General features: G+C 41.5%; 2 protein-coding genes across 4 annotated transcripts in view; both read right to left on the bottom strand.

Annotated features, from left to right (window-relative positions):
• The window catches only part of arhgap22b (Rho GTPase activating protein 22b), a 42,666-nt gene extending 30,213 nt beyond the window's left edge, over window positions 1-12,453 (bottom strand). Inside the window, exons 1-3 of one of the 2 annotated variants that reach the window (XM_030399275.1) lie at window positions 12,255-12,453; window positions 11,839-11,992; window positions 128-327 (exon numbers count right to left, since the gene is read on the bottom strand). In XM_030399275.1, the coding sequence (XP_030255135.1) occupies window positions 128-313 (186 nt within the window). In that variant the 5' untranslated portion in view covers window positions 314-327; window positions 11,839-11,992; window positions 12,255-12,453. Of the gene's footprint in view, window positions 1-127; window positions 328-9,109; window positions 9,356-11,838; window positions 11,993-12,254 lie in introns of those variants that run through there. The other variant, XM_030399274.1, reaches the window with a different exon arrangement.
• A 10,602-nt stretch (window positions 12,454-23,055) lies between these two features.
• lrrc18b (leucine rich repeat containing 18b) lies at window positions 23,056-26,875 on the bottom strand. Of its 2 annotated transcripts, XM_030399595.1 has the most exons (4): window positions 26,653-26,875; window positions 25,747-25,764; window positions 25,373-25,641; window positions 23,056-23,883 (listed from the first exon to the last, which is right to left on the bottom strand). In XM_030399595.1, exons 3-4 carry the CDS (start codon window positions 25,631-25,633, stop codon window positions 23,386-23,388), a joined length of 759 nt encoding a protein of 252 aa, XP_030255455.1. In that variant the 5' UTR covers window positions 25,634-25,641; window positions 25,747-25,764; window positions 26,653-26,875; the 3' UTR covers window positions 23,056-23,385. The 2 variants fall into 2 exon arrangements, with proteins under 2 accessions (XP_030255455.1, XP_030255454.1); XM_030399594.1 differs by lacking the exon at window positions 25,747-25,764 and having other exon boundaries at window positions 26,653-26,874.
• Window positions 26,876-27,866: the final 991 nt, after the last annotated feature.

Raw genomic sequence — 27,866 nt, 5'->3', positions numbered from 1 at the left:
TAAAACCCTTTGATTTAATTGTGTAAATGCATTTACACAAGCCAAAGAGCAGTGAGTTATCTTGGTTTGATTTAACTGTCCTGTCAGTGTATTCCACATTACGCAAACATGGCTGCAGTATTATTACCTGCGGTTTGGTTTCTTCCTCGTCCTTGTAGAAGAAGAGCTGGTCCGAGCGCAGCACAAACCAGCGGAGCTGCCAGTTCTTCATGATACTGCGCTGCTTCTTCAGCCAGCCAGCCTTCAGCGCCCCCTCCTGGAGGCTGGGGGAGGCCGGCCGGCATGGGCCCCGCGACACCTCGCCCATCACCATGCTCTTGGACCTGGCTGCAAACACACATACACATAAAGCAATTGCATGCTGTGTTTACACAAGCAGGCAGAAAGTAAAGGGTCGGCTGGGTTAAAGGGGAATGAATTGGTGTTTCTGCTTGATTTACTACATTTCTCCCATTTTCTCCCTAATAGAAGCTTGTGTTATCCCTCATTCTGTATGCTGCATGCACACTCATGTCCTGCCAGGCTCTTCAGACGTGAACACACACAACCTTCTGCCCCGGGCCGCAACGCCGCCAGATGAAGGGGGAGAGGGACTGTAGAGAGGCAGCAGGCACAAATAATGACAGAAAGGAGATAAAATAGAGACTGTGAAGGGAATACACACACACACACACACACACACACACACACACACACACAGACATAGCCTCAGGTGACAGGGATCCCCCCCCTTCTATTTCAGAGGTCCTTGGAGGAGACTTATTGTGTGTGGTGCAGCAACCCAATAGCAGAGCAGAGGCTTTTTGGAGCTAAGATAATAGGACCACATGGGACTGGCTGGCTGGCTGGCTGACTGAATCATTTTCAGCAAACGTGCGTAACCTGAGCTCAGTCAAGGACAGGTTTAAAAAGGGAGGGGGTGGCAGCTTTATGGCTGTGTCTCAATGTGACATCAGGTCTGTCCTTGTATGACATCAGCCGCAAAAGAGAACAGATTGAGGATTGTGGCGTGGATCATTTTTGACATTATTATATATCAGCTGACACTGAAGCATGACAAGAGTAAAACACCATTGCCATGTTTTCTGTCAGCCTTTTTGGTTATCTTCTATTATAATCTACGAGGCGAAATCTAAAAAAAGAGAGGGAATAAAGAGGAAACGTGATTCAAGGAGGAAGCAGGATGCAAGATTTCAAGGTTTTACATAGAGGGGAAATGCCACAGAGCGACAGAGCTGAGATGAGGGCTGGCAATGCTATTTGATGATCATGTATAATTTATAGGAATCAATTGTGCAGACATCCTCCCTGCTGCTGTGCACTTGTGCCACACACACACACACACACACACACACACACACACACACACACACACACACACACACACACACACAGACACACACACACACAGAAATGATCAATGTTCAGATGGCAGGGAGGGCAGGAGGGGATGGATGAATGGGGAGGGCGTAGAAAATCAATGTGTATTCTTTTTTATCGTCTCATCTCTCCCTGTCCAGAAAAAACATATAGCCTAAAGGACAGCACTCGTGTCATTTTTATTTCATGTCATGGTCTGTAAAGCCTGTTGATCCTCAGAGATGTGCTGGATGATGGATGGACTCATCATTTCTACAATATTTTCAGTTCTTATTTTCACCACGGTCATGTTAATAGTAGTCATTTTTGTAAAGAATTTACTTTAATGAACACATATCATCAAATAAATGATTTTCCAACCATTCAAAGCACTTTACAACACATTCACACATCCATTCATATACCGATGGCAGAGGTTACCATGCAGGGTGCTGTACTGCTCCTCAGGATCAATACAGAGCTTTTCTATATGAGGTGCCTCACAATATTTCTATTTCTGACATGCAGCCAGAGCTGAACCAGTGACCCTCGATTAATGAAACTGCTGTACTTCTGAGGCACAGCTGGAGAAAGAAACAGTCATCTGTTTTTTCTTGAAATAAGTCACGCTAAGAAAAATAACAGTCTCCAAAATGATATTCCTTGGTCCACGTCTGACATTGAGAGTCTTAACCCCCGAATGTTGTTGTGAAGTATGTGAAACGCTCATGTCAGATACCAAAGGTTATCAAACTAAACCAACAATTACATTGGCAGCTTCACCATCACAAGTATAAATCATTGAGCCAGTATCAAATGTTTTTTGGTCCATTATGCACCCTTATTTTAGCTCTGTTTTGGTCTCCACCACCAAGGGAAATATCTCCCTCTATAGCTGTTAAATGCTCCCCTATGTTCATCAGTTAGTTGCTAACTGTATCTATCTGCTGTTTGGTGGACGGCAGGTAGTTACAGTAGGTTTGCCAGAGTATTTTTTCTGCCTGCAACAACTGGAAACATGATGACAGCTGTGAGACTGAACTCAACAGTTAAGTATAAAACCAAAACAATGAGCTTAAAGACACTAAAAGGGGAAACTATAAAGTTGGATGATAATTATTAGTTGGTTAAACACTACAAGCGCCACCTTTTATATTACGCAGACACTTAATGAACTGTTAATATTTTATTTATCTATTTATTTTACTGCAGCAGCGTCACCAAACTTTCACAGGTCGAGTAGTCTCTTATATGTTCAACTAGAAATCTAGTCTATTTTTTGTCTTTTTGTGTTAATGTGCAGTTCACTGTAATAAATGGATCCTTTCAGACCATGTTGAGCATGTATAGACAGCCAAAAACCTTTGAGCATAGTGTCCATTATGTCTTTTGTGGGGTTATAAAAGAACACAGATGTGTGATGCTTGGGCTTAGACTACCTCTGTGGGCAGCTTGTCATGTAAAATCCGAGCAATGTGGTGGAAATTGGGTTGCTGAGCAACCAAACATGGCAATATGTACCGCTTTATAAGATCAAAACATCCAACTGAACAAAATCTTTTCCTTGTCCATTCCTCCCTACCTGTATACATAATGGATGTGTTTAATAGCCATTAATAGACATTCTTCTCCTGCTCGCTTTCTCTATGTAGCCAACCTCCTCCACCTCGACTATTCTCATTTATCCTTCTTGTGTCAATTCCACTCTCTCACCCTCCTGCCTCGTCTCCCTCCATTTCTCTTACTTTGACTCGCTCTAATTCGCCTCTCCCGCCTCATGTTCAGCACTGCTGGTTCTGTTGATCAAAGCTCTGTTATTAGTAAGAGGACACGTGTGTGCGCACACAAGATCCCTGCTCTCGCCACTGGCACCTCATTTAAGCAGGTTTTGTCTAATAAATGAGTTCTTGGATTTGAGGCACATTTTAATTAGCTATTTTTAAAATGTAATTATTTCCATTGTTTATGAGAGGAATGTTAATTTTTGAGCACTGTGCAGAATGCTTTTTGCAATCGGGTAATGTTTACAACACAGAGCTTTTTTTCTGCTATTATCCAAAGATCCAATCGAAAAATTCCATAGGCTTTCTATTGAGGGAACCAGCAGAAAGCCTACTACAAAAATATGTCATCCCTGGCACTCTCCATGAATTGTCAAGATACAACTCTTGGGTTTTCCAATGGCTTCCCAACTCCTGAGTCTTTTAATGTCCTCCTTCATATATTAAGACTTTGCTTAGAGATTGTACCTGTGTGATCCAGATGTTTGTCCCACTGCCACCCTTAGTTGCGACTAATTATTTTGATAGTACACCAATTTTTTTTGTCAGTAATGTGCTTCACATGTGATCAATTGAAATCCTGACTAGGAGTCTTTCCACCTTATTACCTGCTAAAAAGGCCACTCACCAGTCTACCTTCACCCCTCTGTTTTTCCTCACCACATTACGTCCCTCGTTTCTTTCCCTCCTTCCTTACCCTGCCAGTTTGAGCATAAAAGAGCACCACTGTTCGACACATCAGCTGTCTGGATCATGGACTGAGTGGAACTAAACTGGTCGATGAATCACGCCTGAGTCACAACAACTGATTTTTGAGAGTGTGTGTGTGTGTGCCAAGCACGACTACCCATTGCGCCAATTTGGACCTTCTGCTCGGAGTGATTCAGACCTTCCTTGGCTTGGGTGGAGCTGCTCTGTGGTCACTTCTACAACTATCAACTACAATGCTGAAAAGAGGCTGTTTGACTGTAATAGTGCATTCTATGCATAATCGCAGCAATTCACCGAAACAGAAAGCGTAATTGTGGCTCATTCATTTACAGTAGATAGTAGTTAGGGAAGAACTGAGTCAAATAATAGGGGCTGAACATCATGCCTGACTCTGAGTGCAGATGTAGTCTGCCCACTTTTGTTTATGGTGATACGCCCCAGTGATGATATATGTAAATTAGTATGTGTGTCATGTTATTTCAGCATCATGGATGAATAATTCTGGGGAATAACAGATGGATTGGGGACTCATTCAGTCATGAGCTCATACATGATATCATTAACGTGTATGTATGTTGGTACAGATGGGTTTGTTAAGCAGATTGGATACTGTCGACCATCTTATGATGAAATTGAAAAACAGGCTTATATTGAACTAACAGAAAAACACAATAATCATTACAGTTTTTAAGCATTTAATATGTCAAGGGTTTTAATGGATCGCGATCACTGGATTCAAGCTTCATTTATTCGTCATCTGTACAACAAAATGCAAGTTGGTAAAGACGAGGATGAGTCCAGGAATCTCACAGCCTGAAGAATGAAGTTGCTCGGTAATCTGCTATGGCAGTGGATACTTCTGTATCTTTTGGCAGATGGATAGGTGTCTTTGCCTCCTTTATTCGAAAATCAACAATCAGGTCCTTGGATTTTTTTGATGTGGAGCAGTATATTCTTTGTGAACCACTCTGCAACAATGTTGATTCCCTTCTGTGACAAACTGTCATCATTGTTTGTAATGCGGCTGATGATGCTGGTGTCATCCCAATATTTCACAATTGCTGCTGGGGGCTAAGTAAATCTCTGAATTGTTCCCATGGTTTTAGGACACACATAAGACAGGAGTCGGTGGTACGACTCTGTCTTTTGAATAAACTGAAAAAAAGCATCCCATAACAGACTTAAGTAAAGAACTGGCTAAATGACAATTAAGCTAGCAAGTTCAGAGAGCTTATTTTGTACAATCTTATGAGCAAAATGCAGGGATAAAGTAAAAAGGATAAATAGCTATACATATATACTGACTGACTACTGGTGTTAGCATATTTCAGTGGTTAGCTTGCTTGTTACCTTGTTCACCAACTAGCTATGTTGTAGTCACTATGTAAACAAGTCTCTAGAGCTAGCCATTACTCATGGTTGAATTTCAACTATTACCACTTTCCATAAGACCATGAGGCTAACCAGTTGCAGGTTATGGTGCCAAGTCTCCCTCAAGTACAGGTTTATTCACTTAAACTGCTGAATTTGCTTATTGAACTTCTCTTAATTCGGCTTTCCCAAATTGAAAATTGGTCCTCCACTACCTTGACCTCCGCATTATTAGCCTTCTGTCCTCCTTGATAAATAAATAACCATCTTGCATTGGCACTGATTGTTGACCCTGGATGTAAATGGTGATGTGTTTTTGCAACTTGGTCAAAACTAAACCTTCAAAAAGGCTGCATTAAGCAAAGGTTCTACAGGTCTACACCAGCTCAGATGGAAAAATTCAGCCAATTGGACTCACAAATGTCATGTATTAAGTATGGAAGTAATGTTACAATGTGAACAAATGGTCATCTGCAGACTTAAATCAAAACACAAGTGTTACGGTAGAGCACATGAAGAGACACTTGATACTACATTCTCAGACACACACACACACACACACACACACACACACACACACAGTGTATGCCTGATCACGCACACACCCTAGGCCCTCGTGATGTCACTTAATGTAGTTTGGAGTCGTATATTTACCATCAGCAGGAAATGGATATATGGCTCTTATGTACATCATAGAGGAGCCTATCCATTAGCATGGCAAGGCGGGTGCTCCACATTTAGCCGGACAATACTACATTGATGACTAAATCACACACACACACATACACACACAAACACACACAAACACGTAGACTACACACAAGCACACACATGGGGACGCTGAAGGAATTCAATTTCATTAATCTGGTTGTTGTGTAGTGATTTATGGCTCTTGGAAAATGGCAGGGAGAGTTACAGGTGCATCAGGGCGTAACTTCCAGTTAGCCTATCACGTTGATTAATGTGTTAACCATTGTGTGTGTGTGCACGCACGCGTGAGTGTGGCAGCCTTCCTTGACATGTTTGGAGGTCTGGCCAATAATATACAGCCCGTATGTGAAAGCTGCAGTGGAGCAGAACTGATCTGCAGCAGCGGGTGTGTAGCGTAATCTCTGCATTTCTGTGCATCTTATCATCGCCACATGCTCATTTTCTGTGTGTGTCAGTGTGTGACTGTTATATCTATGCAGTATACGCTTTCTCACAGTATCTAGTTGTGAGGGTGTTCATTCATGTGCCTCAGGAAGGCAGAATGTCAGGGTGCTGCTACATTTCAGGACTTTGATCATAAAACCATGGTAACGCACATCAGAAAGACACAGCAAGAGAATGAAGCAGCTGATATGTGGGCAATTAAAGCTGCTACTACAATCCTGGAGCCAGTTTTAGAAAAATGAACCCAATACACACCCTATTACAGTTTTAATATGTTGTGGATTGTTATAGTTACTGAAGCACAGCAGCCTTATATGGAGCACGGCAAATAGTGTTTTTACTTACACAAGCATTTCCAATTAAGAGTTGCTCTGAAAGGAAAGCATAATGGTGCAGATTTAATTACACCTCAGGGGCAAATCCAAATAATCAGTTGGGTAAATAATGTTAGCTTGACTTCTGGGAAATTAGCATGCAATATCAGAAAACTAATACCAGTTTTACGTGTAGATGCTAAATAGGAGACTAAAACCGGCAGAAGATTATCTTAGATTAGCACAAAAACAGTGAACAAAAGGAAACAGCTAAGATCTGTCCAAAAAGGTAAACAAAAACAAAAAAATCCACCTACAACTGCAACTTGTTTTTAGAATAATGTTAGTTCGACTTTGTTTTGACTTGTTTTCTGTCTGAGTAAAATTAGAAACCTAATACCAGTCTTATGTCTCTATGCTAAATACAAAGCTACAGTCAGCAGATTAGCATATCAATATAAAAACATTTAGAGTTACATTTTTCTACAGAATAAACAAATACAAGACAATATGTTAATAAGGGTGCCTTGTCTTTGAGTCTTTATGCTAAGCTATGTTAAACTACACTCAGCTAATGTAAAACTGACATAATTAATTTTTCCAACACTCTGGTTTCAAAAACTAAACTAGATTATAAAGTTTTGATGCTTCATTCACAGAAAAAAAACTATTTAGCAAGCTAAGCTTACTATTTTCTGTCTTTACCTTCATTTAGTAGCTAGCAGACTGACTGTCTACATTTTTATCTCACCCTCATAAAGAAAGCAAATAGGTGTTTTGTTTCCTAAACTGTCAAACTATTTTAAGTACCATTAGCTTAGCTAAAGAGGCAAGAGAGGGGAGTGACGGCACAGTGAAACCTACGTTTCTTAGTGGTATACTTGATGTAAAAACAATTGAATGCAGCCATTTTAGATTGTAACCAAAACAGAACACTAGCTAATCCTTCAAATTCATATAAGTCATATCTTTTATATCATATCTAAGCTAGCTAGCTCATCACTGACCTTCCAAAGTCAAATATGACAAAGCTTATCCACAGTACATGTATGCTAGTTAGTCAACTGACCTTCTAGCATCATGAATGTCGCAGACATGAATGATCAATAAAAAAAGTCAATGACATTTATTTTATTGATCCATATTTTCAGTGACTTCTTTGACATTCTAGTTCACCGGTCAGAAACGTTTCAGTCATCGAAAATGTCATACACTCACGGGTTAGTGATGTGTCCTTTCTTGACCCGGTTTAACCTCAGCTCAGCCTGTACTACACGACCACATCTGTCACATACCTGTTTATTCATGGGCTTGACACAACAAATGTGATGCTGTCACCAGTGGAGCAACAATTTACACACGGCATGCAGAGAATGCTTCTCATGCAGGATCATAGAGTCACTTTAATCTCTTAATTTTCACCGTTTGAACAGAAATTATGCACGGGTGAGTGGTAACACCTTAAATGTAGTGAGACAGTTGTATTTTACCTTTTTATTATTTTTTGTATATTTCGTCCTTCTGTAAATGCACATGAATCCTCCTAACTAAAAATGATATCTCGATACTGCTCGTGCTAAACCATCACGCTCGTTAAAGTTATTTGTCACGGCCTAAATGCAATGTAATCAATTAAGAGCTAATTTACAAAATGTACACTGTGAATCACGCTCCGCTGTCTTAATTTATGCAAACACAGATTTAATCCACTTTGCTGCCAATTTCATGGCGCTCCAGCCGGGGATTTACACATCACTCTACCATTCTTGGAAACTATTCATTTCATCTTAATCAGATCCAGCTGTATAATTGCAGTCACGGAGATTAGTGCCAAGGAAGGAAAGAAGGACACACACACACACAAAATGGCACACATCAAGATATTAATACAGTCCATCCACCATATACACAAACGTACTGTACATGCACAAGTGTGAGCACACACACACACACACTCAGGCAGCAGCAGCAGCTGACGGCAGCCTGATAGTGCTGAGCGCTGCAGTGATGAAACCAGAGATGCCGCTCACTCCTCTTAATAGAATTCACACTGGCAGCATCGGCCAGCTGTAGTAGAATGCTAATGTACGCGAGAGCTATCCTGCGTGGGCTGACCAGCCGCTTCATTCAGAAATACAGTGACTGCGGTAGGAAAATAGATGGAGTTGAAATTTTTTTTTTCCTGCAGATAAATTCTGTTGTAAAGGAGAAAAAAGCACTTTTTCCAAAATGAAACATATTTGTAAAAGTGCGGCTCAGAGTCCAGATAAAGCCTTAGCATCACATTTAACACATCCTCTGATCTCTGAACTCCCATCATAGCCCCTGTCACTACGACATGATGTGTCACTACCCAGTTACAGATGTATGAGCAGCTAACGCAGCTGGCAGGCAGTGTAGACGTAAACCGTGTCCTACCTCTCCTGGTCTGTCTGATCTTTGGGCTCAGCATGGCTGTCATCGCTCGTCCACACACTGTCCTCTCGGCATGTTCATGTACATCCACACACCCCACCCTCTGTCTCTCCCTCTGCCTCTCTGTGTCTTCGCCTCTCTCCTCTTCTTCTCTCCCTGACCTTCTGCAGTGCGGCCGGCAGCAAGGGGGTTGGGTGAAGAGGGGAGGGGAGGAGAATGGAGAGAGAGTGGGGTAGTGAAGGAGGAGAGGGAGGGGGAGGAGGAACTACCCCTCTTTATTTTCCGTGTACACGCCCAGTGGCCTCCACTCCTCCCTGTTACATTATTCATAGCGGTACATCCGCCTGGGGTAGATGGAGGAGGAGGTTTTTTGGGGCGGGTCTCGCACCGGCAGATCACGGAGCTGACCGGTGAACAGATGCCCGATTTTAAGTGTTGTTATTTTCTGTAGTAAGTGCTTTCAATGAAGAGCGAAAAGAGAAGGAGAGGGGGTGTTCATCTGGCAGGTGTCTCCTCCTCCTGCATCTAATTAAGCTGTAGAGGTCCTCAGCTTGTCTCCACCTCCTTCCCTTAATCACTCACACCCCCATCCCTCCTGTGCTTTCTCTCTGGCGTTATCGCCGTTTTATCTCCTTTTAAAATCTTTTCCTCACACCTCTCTCGCACCAATTCCCTTCTAATTCTACTGTAAATCCATCAGTCTCTACCCTCTTTTCTTCCTCATTACCTTCCTTGACCATTTTTTGTCTTTGCCACTTCTGGCTGTCGAAGAACGATGCCTGCCCTCAGTTCAAAGTCAGATGTGGGAAATTCCCAGCTCATAGAGTAGGTCGTAATTACATCCTCCAGGCATTCCAGTGGCACAACTCAGAAAAACCAGAGGAGAAAAAATACTGTTACCCTTTCTAACAGACATTGTCATGTCGCCTCAAGCTACAGGGGGCTGTAACTGACAGAACAAAGTGTGGAGGACTGTGGCACTGGCAGCAAGAGCAATTTGAAGCCTCGACGAATGTCAGATGTGCACAGTTTGGTACCTAGATTTGATTTAGTAGCAGTTTTAAAATATGTGTTTTAGATGTAGTACAATTTTTATTTCATTTTAATTTAGTCACATTTTCTACATTTTAATATTTTGAGCATTTCAAGGCCACAGTAGTTGCCATGTTTGCTGTGTACTTGCAGAAAATGCTGTATTTAAAGCAGACTTTAAGAATGCAAACACAGTTTGTCACTTTCTGCAGTAACAGATGCACTCTTCACAGTTAATCGGTTGCCATTCACAAACTTTGGCTGTTTTAACTGAGCCACCCACTCACTATTGTTCTTACTCACCTAGCATTACTGCAGCCATGTGCTCTCCACTGCAGAGCAGCCTGATCATTCATCAACATACTGTTCACTGGACAAGCAGGTAAAACACCAGGAACATTATTGCAGTTAATATTTAATATTTTATTTTTGATACTTGGGGGAATTAAAACATTTACTTTAAGGGAAGACTTAGATGCTTGACAGCATACATTAATCCTGACCACAAAATAGAAACATGGCTGATAGCCAAATGACATTAGCGCTTATGCTTCTTCCACAGACATTGTCAAGTTAGCATTAGCTTCTTGGATCTACTTAAATCTGATGCCGCATTTGAGGCAGAGCACTGTTCATGCCAATGGAAGCTGCTCAGCGGTGCATCAAGCCAAGAAAGTTCTATTCCTGGGTGTAAATATAACCAGGCCTCCATAGATCAGACCTGCTCAGCACGTCTTACAAATGCTTGATCGGATTGGGATCTGGGGAATTTGGAGGCCCGGTCGACAACTTGGGCCCTTTAATGTGTTGCTCGAGCGGTTCCTGAGCAGTGTTTGCAGTGTGTCAGGGCTGGAGGGGCACTGCCATCGGGTAGTGTTTTTATGATGTGGGGATGTTCTTGGTCCATAACAGTGTTTGGATGGGTGGTTCATGTCAGGTGGCATTCACATGAATAACCGGCACCCAAGATTTCCCAGCAGAAAATCGCATTGTGACGAGATGATCAATGTTATTCACGTCACCTGTCAGTGGTTTTAATGTTGTGGCTGATCGGTATAAATAAGGCAATAACTAAATCCAATTGTAGCACCTATTCAATGGTTATATACAGCTATACGGTTAACTAACTAGTTAAGGGGGGTTGTAGTACTATGGCAGATCATGCTAACCTTGCTTTTAAACCTTTTTACACTTATATATTAATTTTAATTTAATAGCTCAGCCTCCTCTTAGCAGGAAAAGTATGATTTTCTGGTTTTAAATCCCATTAGGGTTATGCTATTTTACTCAACAGTCCCCTTTTTAACTCAAAACAAAACTTAATGAAACGTAAATACCTTGATGAAAAATTCAAATGTTGCATTTAGTAAAATAAAAATGATTTAAAACACAAAATCACACTTAATTGCCTTATCGATTTAAATGCTTTTCAAAGGTTTTCAGTTCAACTAAAATTTTCACCAATAAGTAGCCTACCCTTTAAGTTCAGATTTTAGCACGACCTTCTTGTCTCTCATGTTCACACCCACACACTCACTCGATTTGCGATCAAAATATAACGGTGTCCTTTTTAAACCCAAAATAAAAACCCATTGCAGACCAGAATGGTAGCTTGGGAGCAGTGTGACCAACAGCAAATTGCAATTTTATTTACTACTGATAAACAAAAGAATAAAATGCACTGGTTAGATTGTACTCACTGATCCCTCAGCTCTTCTCTGCAGCATGGGTGAAGGGTGACGAGCAGGGCGACGGTTGACAAGGCCAACAGTCAGTCGGTCGGTGAGGTCACAGGCTGGCGGCAACAGTCCAGACGAAGAGATATCTGAGAGTCCAGCAGTGTTTCCTGGTCCACTGTGTACATTAACAATTCTCTTTTATTACTTCAATTTCTCCACAAGCTCTTGTACTTCTCATACCGAGTCTGTGAGCCTTAAACTAGCTGCAAACATTAGCACTTACTAACAACACACAGTAACATTAGCGACTACTAAATTGCAATAAATGCTAATTCCGCTAGCGTGAGCTTACTTAGCGTAGCCATTTTATCACACTGCAATTTGCCGAAGCAGTACAAAACACACACACACACACACACACACACAACAGTATTTACCTCATGCATGTGTTCTGTCCGTTACTCGTCGGTGAATTCTGCATTCACAAAAGTACTGGATTTAATTACTCTTCGGCACTTCTATTAGTCTTTATCACCTCATTTAGCATCAATCTAAAGGTTTACCATTAAATCCCGCCCTTCTACCTTTCGATAGGGTTGACAAGATCACATCAACCAGTGCAATTAATCAAAACTTCAGATGGACAACTTAAGTCCCTGAAGTTAGGTTGTGAACCGAACTAAGCAGGCTTCTGTGCACTGCAAACAACCCTGTTTGAATTTCAATTAACTTTATTAACAAGGACGAAGCTTTATTAGCCTGCAACAGCTCTGTTTTTAATCTGTAAACAGTGGTGGGCAAGTTACTTTCAAAATTTCAAAATATGACATATTACTAGTTACCTTCATTTTAAAGTAATGTATTGTGTTGCACGATTACTGTCTGAGTAGAATAATAAATAACTTATTACACTGCTTTTTAGTTACTTTCGCCCAAATAAACGATGCAGAACAATTAGCTGAGATCTTTTTTTAAATAAACAAATGGCCTTGGACACAGTGATCAGCACACAGACAGAGAAAGAAATCTGATATATTATGAGATAGGAATAAATATTTATAATTGTAGGCTTAGTCATGTTAAACACAATAGACCTGCACCCTCTATAATGTAGCCTATAATGACATGATGAGACAAAAATCTCTTTCTTATGCTTTTCTATTTCAGTTCAGTTTCAGATTCAATCTGACAATGACTTTTTTTCTTTTTAAAGGAACAATCAGTCGATCATAGTGCCACTTTAATTTGTCTTTCTTTTATGTTTTGCATTTTGTAATGGTTGTCAAAAAATAGAATACATATATTCATAGTTATTTTGTGCAATTGCCTGGCTTATCTCGTAAAAAGATTATTATTGATGACATCATCTACAATCAACCTGTAGCAGCTTTTATTCAGTGGAACCAGAAAGTGTCCTTTTATAAAATTTCAACAAAGATGTTATACTTTAATACACCTCTACTGAACTTAAGACAAAATAAGATTATTTCCAGAGGGAGAAAACTACACAAGAGGAAGATTACTTTCAGTTTTTTGAGCAGGCACGAGGTTCGTAAAGAGCTTGGGAAATTTCCAGCTGTAGGTCTTCCCTGGTACGAAGCATCAGACCTGTCACTGCTGTTAGCAGCTGTGCTGCAGCAGCCGGGCTTCCCTCCTCCTCCAGTGTACAGAGGATAATAGCCTCGAGTCCTGCACTGCAATTGAATCAGAGCTGGCCTCACGTCAACCACAGCTGCTCTTATTACAGAGCAAAAAGGGAGAGGGAGAGACGCAGAGGGGGTGGAGGAGAGTGTGTGTCTGTGTGCGTGTGTGTGTGTGTGTGTATGTGTGTGTGTGTGTGCCCTAACATATCATACATGCACATTAACACACGAGCCAACAAGCAGTTAAATTGAAGCAGCAAATGCAAAGATAGATCTGCACGCACACACATGAAGCCAAAATGGATCCAAAATGAGGCCGACAGAAACAGAGATAGGGGTCACACCAGCCGAGATGAAATGGAGGAAAAAGACGCACACAAAAAAAGAAATTAAACCAAGATGAAGCATAGTGAGGGAGTGACACACACACACACACACACACACACACACACACACACACACACACACACACACACACACACACACACCAAGAAACCAAAATGAGACAGCAATAAAAAGCCTCCAGTGCCAGTGTTTGGTTTGAGACAGAGGCTGGGTGAAAGCGATGCGGTCGCAGTGTGCTGGGTGTGGCTCTGGGTGTCGTTTCCCTCTGAATTTATCACCAAAATAATCTCCCTTTTGTTCCGTTATCACAGTGTGGGATGGTGGACCAAAGAGGAAGAGACAGGAAGGTGAGAAGAGGAGGGGAACGTGGACTCACAGGCTGGATGTTTCGTGCCACAAACCACCATAGCAGAACTTAACCATAGCCTTTCCTGTTTTTTGTTTAGCCATAACCACTGGGCTGCTCTTTGTGTACACTTCACTGGCACCATAACTTTGGTATACAGGCTTCCATGCCAATTTAAGAGCAGGCCTCAAGTGCCCTCTTGCCCCCTTAAAACAGAGTTACAAGGTGTAGTGGTTGTAATCTCCCCCTATGAAATAGGACAACCCTTCAGGACTCTCGCACCTCATCAGCAGTCATGGCGCCAATGTACATTTCCAATATACCGTCTTCTTGCGTGTTACTTTAGCAATCTTATCACAGTGCCATTTCCCACTCATCTGATGGAGATAAAAGAGTGCGGACAATTCATTCACAACTTCATGGTAGCAGTGAAGTGTGTTGTTTTGATGACAGGTTCAGGATATCCCCTCTTGGTTAGTCCATGTCCTCGACAGTGGCGTATCACCGTAGTCTCATTTGTCCCACCACTGTTTCATAGTGAACCGAGAATATTTTTACACTCTTACAATCAAATAAAAGGTCTCTAACATTGTGCTTTGTGCCGTCGCCGTCGGAACTCAGTGAGAATGCTGTGCAAGCAAATGTTGTACAGTATTTATTGACACAATGGATCAAATAAAAAGATCATCCTGAGAAACCTGACTGGCTGAAATACATTGGAGGAGATAAACTCACATAATGCTATCGATGCAGATTAGTTTCCAGCTTTTCAGTGCTGACCATCAGCCTTCCAACTTTAACAGCCAGCAAGGCAGTTTAGTGTCAAAAGCAAAAATTCCCACCAGCATTTCTTCAGAAATTGCATTCTGTGGTTATGCAATCACTCAAAGCTGGTATTTCCCATCAACTCAGAACTACCCAGCACTGCAAGTTTATACTAACATAACACTGATTTATTATTTCCAGGAGGTAAAAGACACAAGGTGGCTGTCTCAGCACCTGGCCGATGAGATACTCCAGAGAAATCTCACAGCTGCACTTCTCACGCTGGCAAAGGAGACAGAGCAAAAAATGATGCTGGGTCGCCGGGGGCCTGTACACCTTTTGTACAACCTACAGGTTTGTGGCATTGGTGTACCTTCAGGCTCACATATTGCCATCTTGCATGGCTGTCAAAAGTCTTTCAACCTGCAGATACACCTTTTAAAAATTTTGCGATGGGGGGCGGTACACCCTGGATAAGTCGCCAGTTGATCACAATTCAAATAATGTAAATCAACATCTCCTTAAATCATTTACCCGAGGTAATAGCTAAGCTGACATAATGGCCCTGCTGGCCAGTAAATGTGACGAATGGGGACAGATCTACCCATTACTCAGCTGTTTGGCAGCAGTGCGATGTCATTCAGCGCAGAGAGTCAACTGTGAGAGAGACTTCTCAGCAGTGAACGGGGTAAAGGACAGAAGGGCATGTAGTGGTTGCTGGAGTGTGCGCCAAACATTGAACCCATTCCATTTTCATTGTCAGGACTACTCAGGCTTTTGTAACAGGCTGCAAGGAGAGCATCTGACTGCTTGCCAGAGGATCTCCATCAGTAGACCAAAGAAATTCAGGGTGCAATTGGGATGTAGGAGGGTGATCAATACCATGTCCTCTACCTATAATAGATAACAAATCTGTATGAAAGGCCAACGTGCATAAAATATGGACATTTCGAGCTGACATGCAGATTAATGAGAACCACCAATCGAGTTCCACAGTTTGGTTTGTCCCTTGAAAGTGTTTTATCAATCCAGCCTCTTGATTTTGAAATGTAAAAACTGTCTGTGTGAAGCTACCGCAAAGGCATCACAGCGGTATAGGACCCGCCATCTGGTATTCGTGCCCTTGTCCACTTTTTCCTTTTATTCTATCTATTCTTTGTTCTCTCTGTGGAATTTCTCTAACCCATTTGGTGTTGAAGGTTTTTGATGACTAGCTGACTTGTTGTCAGAGCTGGGCACATTATGCAAAACGCCGCTGTGAGAGCCGATACGCGCCGCAAGCTTTCATTCGCTCAGGCTTGCAACGACCTTTCCTGCCTGTTCTCCTGAATACGCCCTTGAAAAAGTAACCTACCTGTGTGTGAGCGTGTGTGAATGAGTTGATTCGTCCCCCCATTTCTGCACCTTTTAGTACGTTTAACTGTGAAGCCATACTCGTGTAACGCTCTCATCCTTACGACGCCCCAGAGCCCCTTTAATATTGTCGAAACACTTTCTGCTGACAAATAACCGGAACTACCTCAACATGCAGGACAGTAAAGGCCTTCATGTAAAAACGGTAAAGTTGTATGCATAGACGATGTGACCATTGATTTCTCTCTTGTTAATAACTGTGTTCACCCTTCCCCCCGCCACCGCCGAGGTCAAATAATGTCACTGAGGATGGACCGTGTTCGGAATGCTAACAAGTCCTCCGGATCCACGGTGTTTAGGAAAAACCCTGTTAAATATTGATAACAGAGGGTGATTAAAATTTCATACTGGCGGGGTTGGGCTGTGCTAAAACAGACCCGTGGGTGGCTGGCGAAGGTGTGACTGTTGACTTAGCATTACTTATTGATCGCCGCAGAGTGACTGCGATGGGCCCCAGCAGTAAGCCCCCAGTGAGAGGGACTCTACCTGCGCGTCTCATGATTTCATTAACCTTAAACTTCTTAACGAAAGTGTCTTAGTGTCTCGGATCTCAGCCTCCCACATGTGCAAGTCATTAAAACCTACTCTCCATATATTGTGTGAAATAAGAACACTGTTTAAAGCGGCTCACAATTTTTTTGCTCATTAAACCTTTGGCCCTAAAGAGTCGCAGCAACTGAAGCTCTCACCTCACATCCGCTAATTACAGGCTCATTAAGAGAATGGTGTGACCAACCGAGGAGACACGCAGCAGTCAGGTGTTCTCCCCTGAGGTCTGTCTGTCTTTATGTCTGTCTGTCTGTCTGCCCTCGTCTCCCCCCCGTTCCCTTCCTCGCTGCTCTGTCACCGACAATTAGCACAGGGCCATGACTTCACCCGCTAATGGTTATGAGGGGAGCTGACAGGACAGCAGACTGTGGCGTATGCAATATGGATGGAAGCCTTCTGCCCGTCTGACGGTGCTTCCGTCTCTTTGTCTGAATTTTCATACTCAGTCCTTTTGACGAGTTGCAGTTGTTGCGCGTAAGCATTTTGAAATTAGCCGACGGAAGCTCGTACCGCGGGAGGGAAAGTCATGATGTCTAAATCCAGCTAGCTCATTTTTCCATTACCGAGTAATCCAATAAAACCTGTCATTGTTTTTTTTTTTTTTTAAAGAAGTTCAACCTCTCTGAGAAACTGAAGTGTGTTCTTACAAAACGTGATCACTACCACATCGATTGCTTTTACTAATCTCATTTTTTTTACTTTTTGGTAATGTGAGTGCTAAAGAATGTCAGAATCTTCGCTCATGGCTTGACACCACATGAGGGCGGTTTCCTTCAATGCATCATCGCACCTGAACGACTCAGTAGGTCTGTCACCAATCACTCTCATTCCCCGTTCCCAAAACAACGCAACTATTGCATTGGTCTACCCCGCTAGTGCAATGTGAAAATGCGATGCAGCGAGTAACTGAAGCTCGTCATTTTAACTACCTAATACCTCATCTCGTTGTACCCTGTTCTTCTCCAGTGGACTAACAAAACTTGGCTGGGGAATAACTGCCACAAGCTGTTTATCTCAACACAACAGATCAAAAATCGCATATCTGTTCTTGATGGAAACGCATCCATCTCCTCTGTTTTGACGATTTCTTTGAAATTCTGTTTAAATCTGCGCAACAGTGGAATGGAAAACATCTCGAGTCCGTCAAGCTGGTGACGTTTTCACCTGCGACAATCGTGGGATTGTCGGAACTGATTTGTGTTGATTTTTTGTGCATGACATGCTGTTGAGCAATTGGAGAGAGGTGTTGCTGTCGTACAAAAGCAGCAGACCCACAGAGAGCTCTCACCGATGTCTACAGTCCACATGAGCTCTCGGGGAGGATTTAGCACATTTAAGCTCATTGTTTTGTTTTTACAGCTCGCAGCTTTACTGTTATAGTCCCGCTGCTCTCATCAACTTCGCTTTCAGACGCAGGAGGCAGCGGTTTTGAACAAAGAAGCTCTTAAACAAACTCACTGCACACAATCAGCCCAGCACCAAGTGGGTCGCAGACCCAGTTTGACTCAACAGATGAAGACTGCTGGTAGAAACCTGCAAAGACAGCAGACACGTTGGCATATCAAAGCAGAGAAGGCACAGGTGTGACCAATAACGCGAATAGTGGCTCAATTCCATTAACAGTCCCAGTGAGTGAGCGTGCACAACACCAGAGCACTGGAATGTTCTCACCTAAATGGAATGCATTAATGGTATAAGTTCCACCTGTGCTTTTCCCCCTTTGACGGATCAAGATGTCTGCCGTGGGGTCTACTCTCTTCTCCCTGTCTGCTGTCTGCTTGTCGGCGTTATTCAAATCTCTATTTCTACAGGAAACAACAGCAACAACCTCCAAGGTAGCAACGTACACCCAGAAAATGGTAAGTTAGCCTAACATCAACCTGGTCACTAATGGACCATATTCACACGGTGGCCATTGTCCTCTGAGATCACGCTCAGGGTGGGAAGCTCAAATTGTTGTTCTACAAGTTCTACAATCCCGAGGAAACTGAAAAATGCTCATCATTTCACTACCTTTCTATAAATCGTCAGCTGACAAGATGATGAAATGAAATAAATGAAAATCTGGTGGGATATCTGGTTATAATTCAAGGTAAAACAACATATTTGATAACCCATTTGCTTACGTTAGCATCAAACCACTTCATGCTAAGATTTCATACACTACACTATATCATAGGAAAGGCCCAACTGAACTCTTTGCCAAAAGCACATTTATCTAAGCCTGGAAGTGAAACGCTCAGGATGTATTCAAAGGCTAATGTTAGTTAGGAATGGTTGAACACTAATGTTAGCTAATGGGTTATCACATATGCTGTTTTACCTTGAAATTAGTTCAGGTCCCTCTAGATTTTCGCTATCAATTGAATTTCCAGTCACTGATCAATTAAATGATATCATTTTTTCCCCCTACAGCACAGCAGCAGAACATTATCTCAGCATTCGAGCTTCCCACCCTGAGCATGACGTCAAAGGAAGATGGCCGCCACGTGAATATGGTCTATGGCAGGAGTATAAACAAGCTAGCAGTTGTTACCTTGTTTTTTGGCGGGATGTGGCCATTTTAATTAAGGGCTCGCCTCCCCATGTGTACATATGCCCCCAAAGCTAAAATAAAAATGCTATATTTTACACTATATAAGCTTGTTTACCATCTTTGTGACACCCAAGATGATTGCAATTAGTTTGAAGAAATAATCAACTGTGTTAACAGCTTGTTTTGCAGCCCCAAATGTAGTATTTATTGGTATTACATAGTGATTTAAGTAATCAATTTTAATGTTACTATGGTGTGATTTTGATTTAACTGCACATCTGTAAAGCAAGACAGCTAAATAAGACCCCACTCATGTCTGAAAATGAATGATCCAGTAATCTACTCTATAATGATCAAAAATGGCCCCGCTGATACATAAAAATGTAAATCCTAGAAGAACCTTTAGCTCCAGGAAATCCACACAATGCCTTTTTGACTTTCTGGTTTCATTTGTTGCAATGTAAGTCCAAGTGCACTCTGCCTCAGCCAATAAAGGAGCCAGGGCAATGCAATCAAAATTAATTAGATTCTATTTGGGGCCGTGTTGCTTTGGCTCTCCGGCAATTCAGTTTCATTCCTTCTGCCTGCCTGTGTGTGTTTGGTTGATTGACGCACAAGATAGACTTTGGGGGTGGGATGGAGACACTGATGGAATGGCTGAGGGAAATAAATCAGGGAGAAACAGAAAGAGACCAGTATATGTATGTATGTGTGCGAATTGATTTTCAATAGCACTGACTGTGTTGGTGTGTGTGTGGAGCGTTGCCCAAAGAGCATTGGACTGTTCAGCTGTAACGGCCCCTCAGCAGCAGCCACACGGCAGTAAACCAAGCAATGATCAGCCAGGGAAAAACTACAATAAAATACACTGATGTTAATACAATGATGGTCTTTGAGGAAGGGTAAATACCAGTTGAACTGAGCCATTGTGAATTTTGTTACCATAAAATTGACAATAAACTTGTATGGGTCATTAAAATCTGCTTTGTGCATCATTTTTTGAAATTTCCCTTTGAAATGTTAGTTGTTAATCTATTATAAGGAATCATAGGCTTGTTATTATTTGTATGTCTTTACCTCATGTTTTACTATAGGTATTGCTCAGTCCCACAATACGGCTGAGTCAATACCTGGCATCCCTGCTCCTTAATGAGCCTATCCGCTGAGATCTTAATCCAGTCTACTCAGCACTCCTCAGATCAGCGATGCAATAAAAAACTGGGTGACAAGGGCCTCGGAGGTTATTCACTGTTTTTCAGATTGTATTGACTGTTTGTGTGGACATAGAGAGGACAATGAGGAGTGAAAGAGAGAAATAATCTGGTTATAGGATAAAAGAGGAGCAAACAGGACAGAGGCTACGGCCTTCATCCTCTTGAAACTGTGTTATATTAGGACTTTTTAGATTGGTAGCCTGCAGTCAGCTCAGTCAGTCATTTTAATAAACCACCTCAGGACAGTTTCCACTTGTGTTTGTTATGGATGGACCGTTTACCGGCCTAGGCCATAATCAGGGCTGATATTCACAGCACTATTCCAATTATCAGTATCCGATTGCTGATAAGAAAACAGATTTGAAAATGCAGTACTTTGGCTCTGATGCAGTCGCCTCAGTCTGTATAGTCATGATGAAAATATGATCTTTTCTCAACCCTAACCAAGCGCCTAAACCTTACCAGACCATAAGCACGGCATTGTCACAACATAAACAAAGACAATTTAACCAAAAGAAACATTAGTTTTATTAGCAACAGGTGAGTGCTTCTGTTGACATTTATTCTGGAGATTGTGTTGTTGCTGTAAAACCATAGAGCAGCTGGGACATGGGCCAAACCACAACCTCAAAGTACTTTGCAAATACATTTTTAATACCAAAGAGGGTTTCTGTCATGTGAGGTCGTACTTATCCTGGTGATTTATGTTCAAGTGTCCATTTTTCTGATAAGCTTGGTTTTAATTAGTTTGACGATGCCTTAAAAACGGGGTGTGGCGTCATAATTGAGAGCTGAACCCTGCTCTCCATTGAGTCGGGTGGGTGGCTCCAACATCCGATTGCTACAATGCAGACTTACATCATGTGAGTAGTATTTGGTGTTGGATGTGTTTACTGAAGTGATTGAAGACATGAAAATGTTAGACACTATGAAAACAACCTCAGATCTCTCTCATGACAGCTCATCAGCCTGGTTTTTCAGTTTGACTGCTGTGTAATTTTAAACGTACTCATAGGTATAATTAATGTGACCATTTAAAAAAGAAAACAAACAGCATTTGTGGTTATTTCAAAGACCATAGTGATATCATAACGCACTTTATCGATTAGGACAATGAACAAATTATGTTTCCTTTCATTTTCTTTCACATTACCATCAAAATGCTACTTCATGTTCTATGACTGCATATGAGTCATATATTGACAGAAGACTGTTACTGGAATCAAAGATGACTTCACATAATCTCTCGCTGGTTAAAACATTTACAATCAATGACAGAGAGTGCTGATTGACAACACTGCTGCTACTCAGTGAGTCTTTGCTGCCCTCTAGGCCACAGAGATGGCAACACATGCAGTAAAGTACATCCTGTATTATTTACGGTACACTTTCCTTTGTCAGTTTTCATGCAGCTAAAACTTGTACACAATTACACAACAATTATCACTGCATAAATAGATTCGTGCTCACTGGATGATTGTGTTTATACACTGTGCCCTACCATAAACCATATTAGGTTTCTGTCATCGAAGAGGCCATTCAGATATTACGCTGATTTATTTTAACCAGTGATGGTTGTAACTAAGTACATTTACGCAAGTAATGTACTTAAGTACAATTTTGAAGTAGCCGTACTTTACCTGAATATTTTAATTTTCCGGTACTTTGTACTTCTGTTCCACCGCATTTTGTAGGCAAAATATTGTACTTTTTACCTCACTACTAATTTACTATTTTTAGTCTCAAGTAACTCTTTTTTTATGCTACATCAGAGCCAAATGGGTGCATGTTTAAATTAAAGGTGCGCTATGTGGTGTTTTGGAAGAAATTGTAATAGTAAAAGAGAAAGATCAAACTACATAAACAAATTCTCTTTGTGTTCATGAGTAAACACACTGACCATAAAGGACAACACACGTCATACTGTTTTACTTTGTTAATATTTGGCGGACCCTGCCACCTTTCTAGATTGAAACAGTGTTCTGGGGACCTTATTTTCCTCTGAGAACAGCTTGTTAATTCACTTTTTTATGGAAATATTTCTAAGTTTGTATTATCACCTCATTAATATTGTAAATATCAAAATTCTAAGTTTGAATTTCTTTTCCAATACTATATAGTGCCCCTTTAACACTAGTTCCAAAAATTAGACAAATGCTGAGTATCAGATCTGTTTCTTGGCCGGGCCAATAATTGATGGACCCATATTACGCAGTATATAGAAACATGTAGATATATGTATAATTGACTTTTCTTGTACTTTTTGATGCTAAGTTCATTTTTTGCAGGAAAATTACTTTTGATACTATTGCACATTAAATATCAAATTCCTTTCAGATTTTTACTCAAGTACTATTTTTAATTAAATTACTTTCCCTTTTACCAAAGGGATATTTGAATACAATATCTTTATTCTTACAACACTGATTTCAACCATGTGCGACTTTATTTTGAAAATCTTTAAATAGATGCGGCCTGCTGCTTAAAAACACAGTTGAACAAGAAAACAGTTCAAATCCCATGTGTTCCATCTAACACATTGTATATGATAAAACATATCAGCTCCACACATGTCAGTTTGTAACTAGTGCATCCTGTAATCTACTATATATTCAATTAGGTTCCCTGTAAATGTCAGAACAGCAGATGGTGCTGTAGTGTAAGTTAAAATCACTTTACAACTGAACACACATTACAGTGTGAAATCACTTGATATGTTTGAGAACAGTAAAGTACAATTAAATTAGTTATAAATGATCATTTTAAATGTCCTTGCATGAGTGTGATTTTAAAGTGCCTCTCTGCAGGGTTGCTGATTTGCAGTAATCCAGGCTCCTTCCTCATTTCCTCATCCTCCAGCTTCCTCCTCTCAGTCTGACACCTGTCCAAACAGCCCTCACACAGGGCGCTCTCCTTCACCAGGTAAAGCGTCTCCGTCACCGTGAGCGACTCCCGGCTGGGTGCCTCCTTGGTGATGAGGGGGTTGCGGTCCAGGTTAATGCTCTCCAGCTTGTTCAGCCTCTTGAGGCAGCCGGGGATCCGGGTGAACCGGTTGTCGGAGAGGCCGATGTGGCGGAGCTCCTTCAGCCCAGCTATGGAGGCGGGCAGAGCTTCCAGCTGGTTGAGACCCAGTTTGAGTGTTTGGAGATGCTTCAGCAGGCCGACCTCATAGGGGAGGCTTGTCAGACGGTTGTTGCACAGGTTCAGAATCAGCAAGTTCTGGAGGCGACCAATAGTCTCAGGCAGCTGCTCCAGCTGTGATAAAAAACACATCTGTAATACACAACATACTGCCAGACAACAGTTTACACCTGACAGTTGCAACAATGTCCTGGAATTTGTGACCTACTTGTTAGATTTTTTTCCCTTATACTCTTTACTTTGAATGCAATGCTCTGTATAAAATGTAGTACTTGTCAGACACCAGAGACTAATCCATTTCAAGAAAGCATCATGCCTGCTAAAGTGCACATCAGAAACCATGGACACAATCACACAACAAATTGTGATCATTAGGCAACTGCCCCAAGTGCACCAGACCCTCATGGGGCCTGAGGACTTTGTGGTGATTTTGTCTGTTTTTCTGTACATACATTTCATTTTAAAGCACAATATATCACATGAGCCAGATAACATTATAAGATAATAAACAAAAATGTGTACAAGGGGCATACATTTGTTTTTAATGTCTTTTTTAATTCCATGTCCACAAACTTAATCACTACCTAATACATGCACATTACATATGGGGGTCAACAGTGTCGATAGGGGCCCACAGATCATTATAAACAATTGATCTGGCCCGGTATTAAACGTTCGTTGGCACACAAGCGTTCTTAAAGTGGGGTTCTTGAGGGCATTGCAGGAGGTCCCCGGAAAAAAAAGGAAGAATAACTTATATTGACAACAACTCGACCCACAATCAACACAATGGAAGAATGTATGGCTATTTTGGTTATAGGTTTCACACACTCTCCGTCATGAGACATCTAAAAGCTTATCAGATAAGGGTCCATGTCCTAATTAGTGTCAGTTTAGGGGTCCTTAATGTGACAAAGTTGAAGAACTCCTGCATGAGACTGATTAAATAAATGATCCTTTTTGAAACTTATGTTCCAAAGTGAAGAAGGTGCCACAACGTGCAAAAGGGGAAAAAAAACATCCAATCCCTTGGTCAGGCTCCAGAGCAGTCACATAATACACAATGAAACATTCAAGAGTCCTGCTTAGAAAAAGTATGTTGCTTATGTTACTTTGTTTGTTTTTTTCTGAGTTGAAACGCAGCAAAAAATAAATCACAAATGAATTTGTGTAACACTGTGATAATGACAAAAGATTTGACTCAAGCAATTGAATAAGATCTTGAAAAAATATCCAGATTTATATTCCTAAAATGTAAGCTTCTAAACTACAGAATCCTACACTTCCCACAATGCAACGTTGCACGTTAACATGCAAGTCATTTCTCCTTATAACCTCACTGAGCAGTGCAGGCTTTTGGTTATAAATCTGTAGATTTAGGGCGCACATCCGTATAACCACGATGACATAGACAGCTATTTTAACCAGCAAAACAATACTCAACAACTTACCTTTGTGAATGATATTGGCAGAAGGCCCCTTTAAATAAAATCCTGATAATTCGATTTGCAGTTGCATGTATGTGAAAGTGTCATTGCTAAGGTGGATTTTATTATTCTGACTCTTGCTTTTTGAAGTATCCTCACTTTTCTGTCATACTCACATAGTTGCTGTGCAGATCCAAGACAGTGATGGTGATGAAATGGTCGATAAAGTCCGGGACCTTTCTGATCAGGTTCCTGCTCAGGTCCAGTTCGTTGATTTCGCACAGCTTCTGGATGCACTTCGGCACCGCGGAGATCTCCTTGAAGCTGAGGTCCAGGCAGCGTTTGCCGTCAAGGGCCAGCTCCACGCAGCTCTGAGCCATTTTCAGGGTGATTGTCTTACTTTTGGTTGTCTGTTTGTTTTTCTTTCCCTTGGCCATCCCGGCTGCTGCAGGGAGAGACAGAGCAGTGACCAGGTCTGTAGTTAACAGTGATCAGCAGCGCACTGTGACAGAGGAGTTGACAGCGGAACAGGTCTGTAAGATCAGGTTACCCAACAGAGTCCGGCCAGCTGAAACAGTAGACAAAGTCGAGCTTTACCTTTCTGCTGAGACAAAATATCTGTAACATTAACTCTTATTGTTCCATGACAAAGCTAATGAACTAACTTTACAGGGACTTTAAAGGTGCAATATGTAGAAAATGTGGTTTTAAAACATTTGAAAATTAACTGAAATTATCATCATGATGCGAAGGACTAACAGTTTTGACATTATATCGTTATGCGCTATCTATGCACTGTGTCGCAGAGATTTCTCTAATAGAGTTAGCATGCTAGCTAGCTAGCTCTTAGCCCGTCCTGTCTCATAACACAATTTCAAGCTCCCAGTCTTGATAGCTAGCTGCATGGCTAAGTGAGCTAACAACAACTGTGGTTAGCAGTTACTCTGGTGAAGTGCTGCCGGCTCTTTGTTTGGAGGGACCCTCGACAGGTAGCCAATTCTTACATATTGCACCTTTAGTCTAGTGTATTTACAATTTTGAATTATTTTACGATACTATATAAGACAGACGGTCTTTCACTTATTCAGAATAGTTTGTTTTTGTTTGCTGTGTTAACTGGCACTGAATAACACTGAGATCCAACTACATCTGAGGAAAATAAAAATAGGACGTGCTTAAAGGGTAACTCCACCAATTTTGCACATTAAAGCATGTTTCCAGGATTCGGGGAGTGATATACTGTACATGTGAAAAAGGAGTATACAGCCTTTTGTTGCTCCAGAGGGAGCCGCATGCTATCTGATGAAATGCAGTAGTACTCCCAAAGTCGTTGGAAGTAAACCACCTTTAGTGTGTAAAATTGACGGATACACCCTTTAAGGAAAACGGTTAATAATTGGCTGTTTGAAACACATTTCCTCGAAAAAATAATCGTCAATAATCATTGACTTCTTACCAGCATTAATAAGTCCACTTCCTTAGATCCAACAAAACTCCTCACTTCAGTATCCCCTCAACTGTACTTATGTTCAACATTAAGTAAGCTGTAAATAAAACTGAGTCAGACTGTTGTGGGTAGAGACGGTAGGTAGTAGCTGACACGTTGTCTGTGAGACAGTCTGCTGCTCCTGGATTCTCTTGTCCAGACATGGCATTTGTTTTCTTTTGTTCCCAGGCAACTGCTGTTTGCTCTTTCAGTAGACTTCATGGCTGTGAGCAGCTGTGGCAGGACACAGGTTTTAAAAGATCACAGCAAATTGTTTCTAGGGGTTCATATCAATACATATGAGTGCTGCTCACTGATTGTATCCAGGACAACCCATAAATATAGGTTCCTCAGATTGTAATGATGAAGCGACAGGGTGTGATTTTCCTCAACAGCATTAGGGTTGTAGCAAAGCATGACAATCTCTGATGTGTGTCTGAAATGGTTTTTCTGCTGATAAATAGATTCTTCTTCTTGGAATCACTTAAATTGGCCTTGTGTCTTGTTATTGCTCTATGGTATACTGACCTGCTTAGCTCTGCTGTGTTTGTAAATACTTTTCAGTTTGACCCTCTTCCGAAAGCTGTGATATGATACAGCAGTCAAACGGCTGCATTGATCGCTAATCTCTCTCTCACACACCACACACACACACACACACACACACACACACACACACACACACACACACACACACACACACACAGACTTCCATGATGTAGCACACACTGTAGTTGTGCCTCAGCTGTCACCTATCTATATTTAGCCCGGTGCATTTCATATGAAACACTTCCACTTGAGGTGAGGGCCGTGCAGTACCTCCTCTCTGCCAGTAGGTGGTGCTGTGTTTGTACAAATCCCAGTGTCATGGCACTCAACCTTAAAAATCAGTACAGAGCCAAGTCAGAATTCCCTATGATGAAGATGTTACAGGGGGAAATATTGATTAATGTGGTGGCTGTGGCTCGAGGGTAGAGCCAGCGTCTCGTTAACGGAGAGTCGCTGGTTCGATTCTGATGGTCTGCATGTTGAAGTGTCCTTGGGCAAGATACTGAACCCCCAACTGCTACTGATGTGCTGGTCAGCACCTTGTATGGCAGCCATCACCATCAGTGTATGTATGTATGTATGAATTACTGTAAGTCTTTGGACAAAAGCATCTGATAAATGCCCTAAATGTAAAT

Source organism: Sparus aurata, chromosome 20, assembly GCF_900880675.1.
Source record: "Sparus aurata chromosome 20, fSpaAur1.1, whole genome shotgun sequence".
NCBI lineage: Eukaryota > Metazoa > Chordata > Actinopteri > Spariformes > Sparidae > Sparus > Sparus aurata.
Note: the sequence above shows the minus strand (reverse complement) of the source record. Positions and strands in the feature narration are given on the sequence as shown.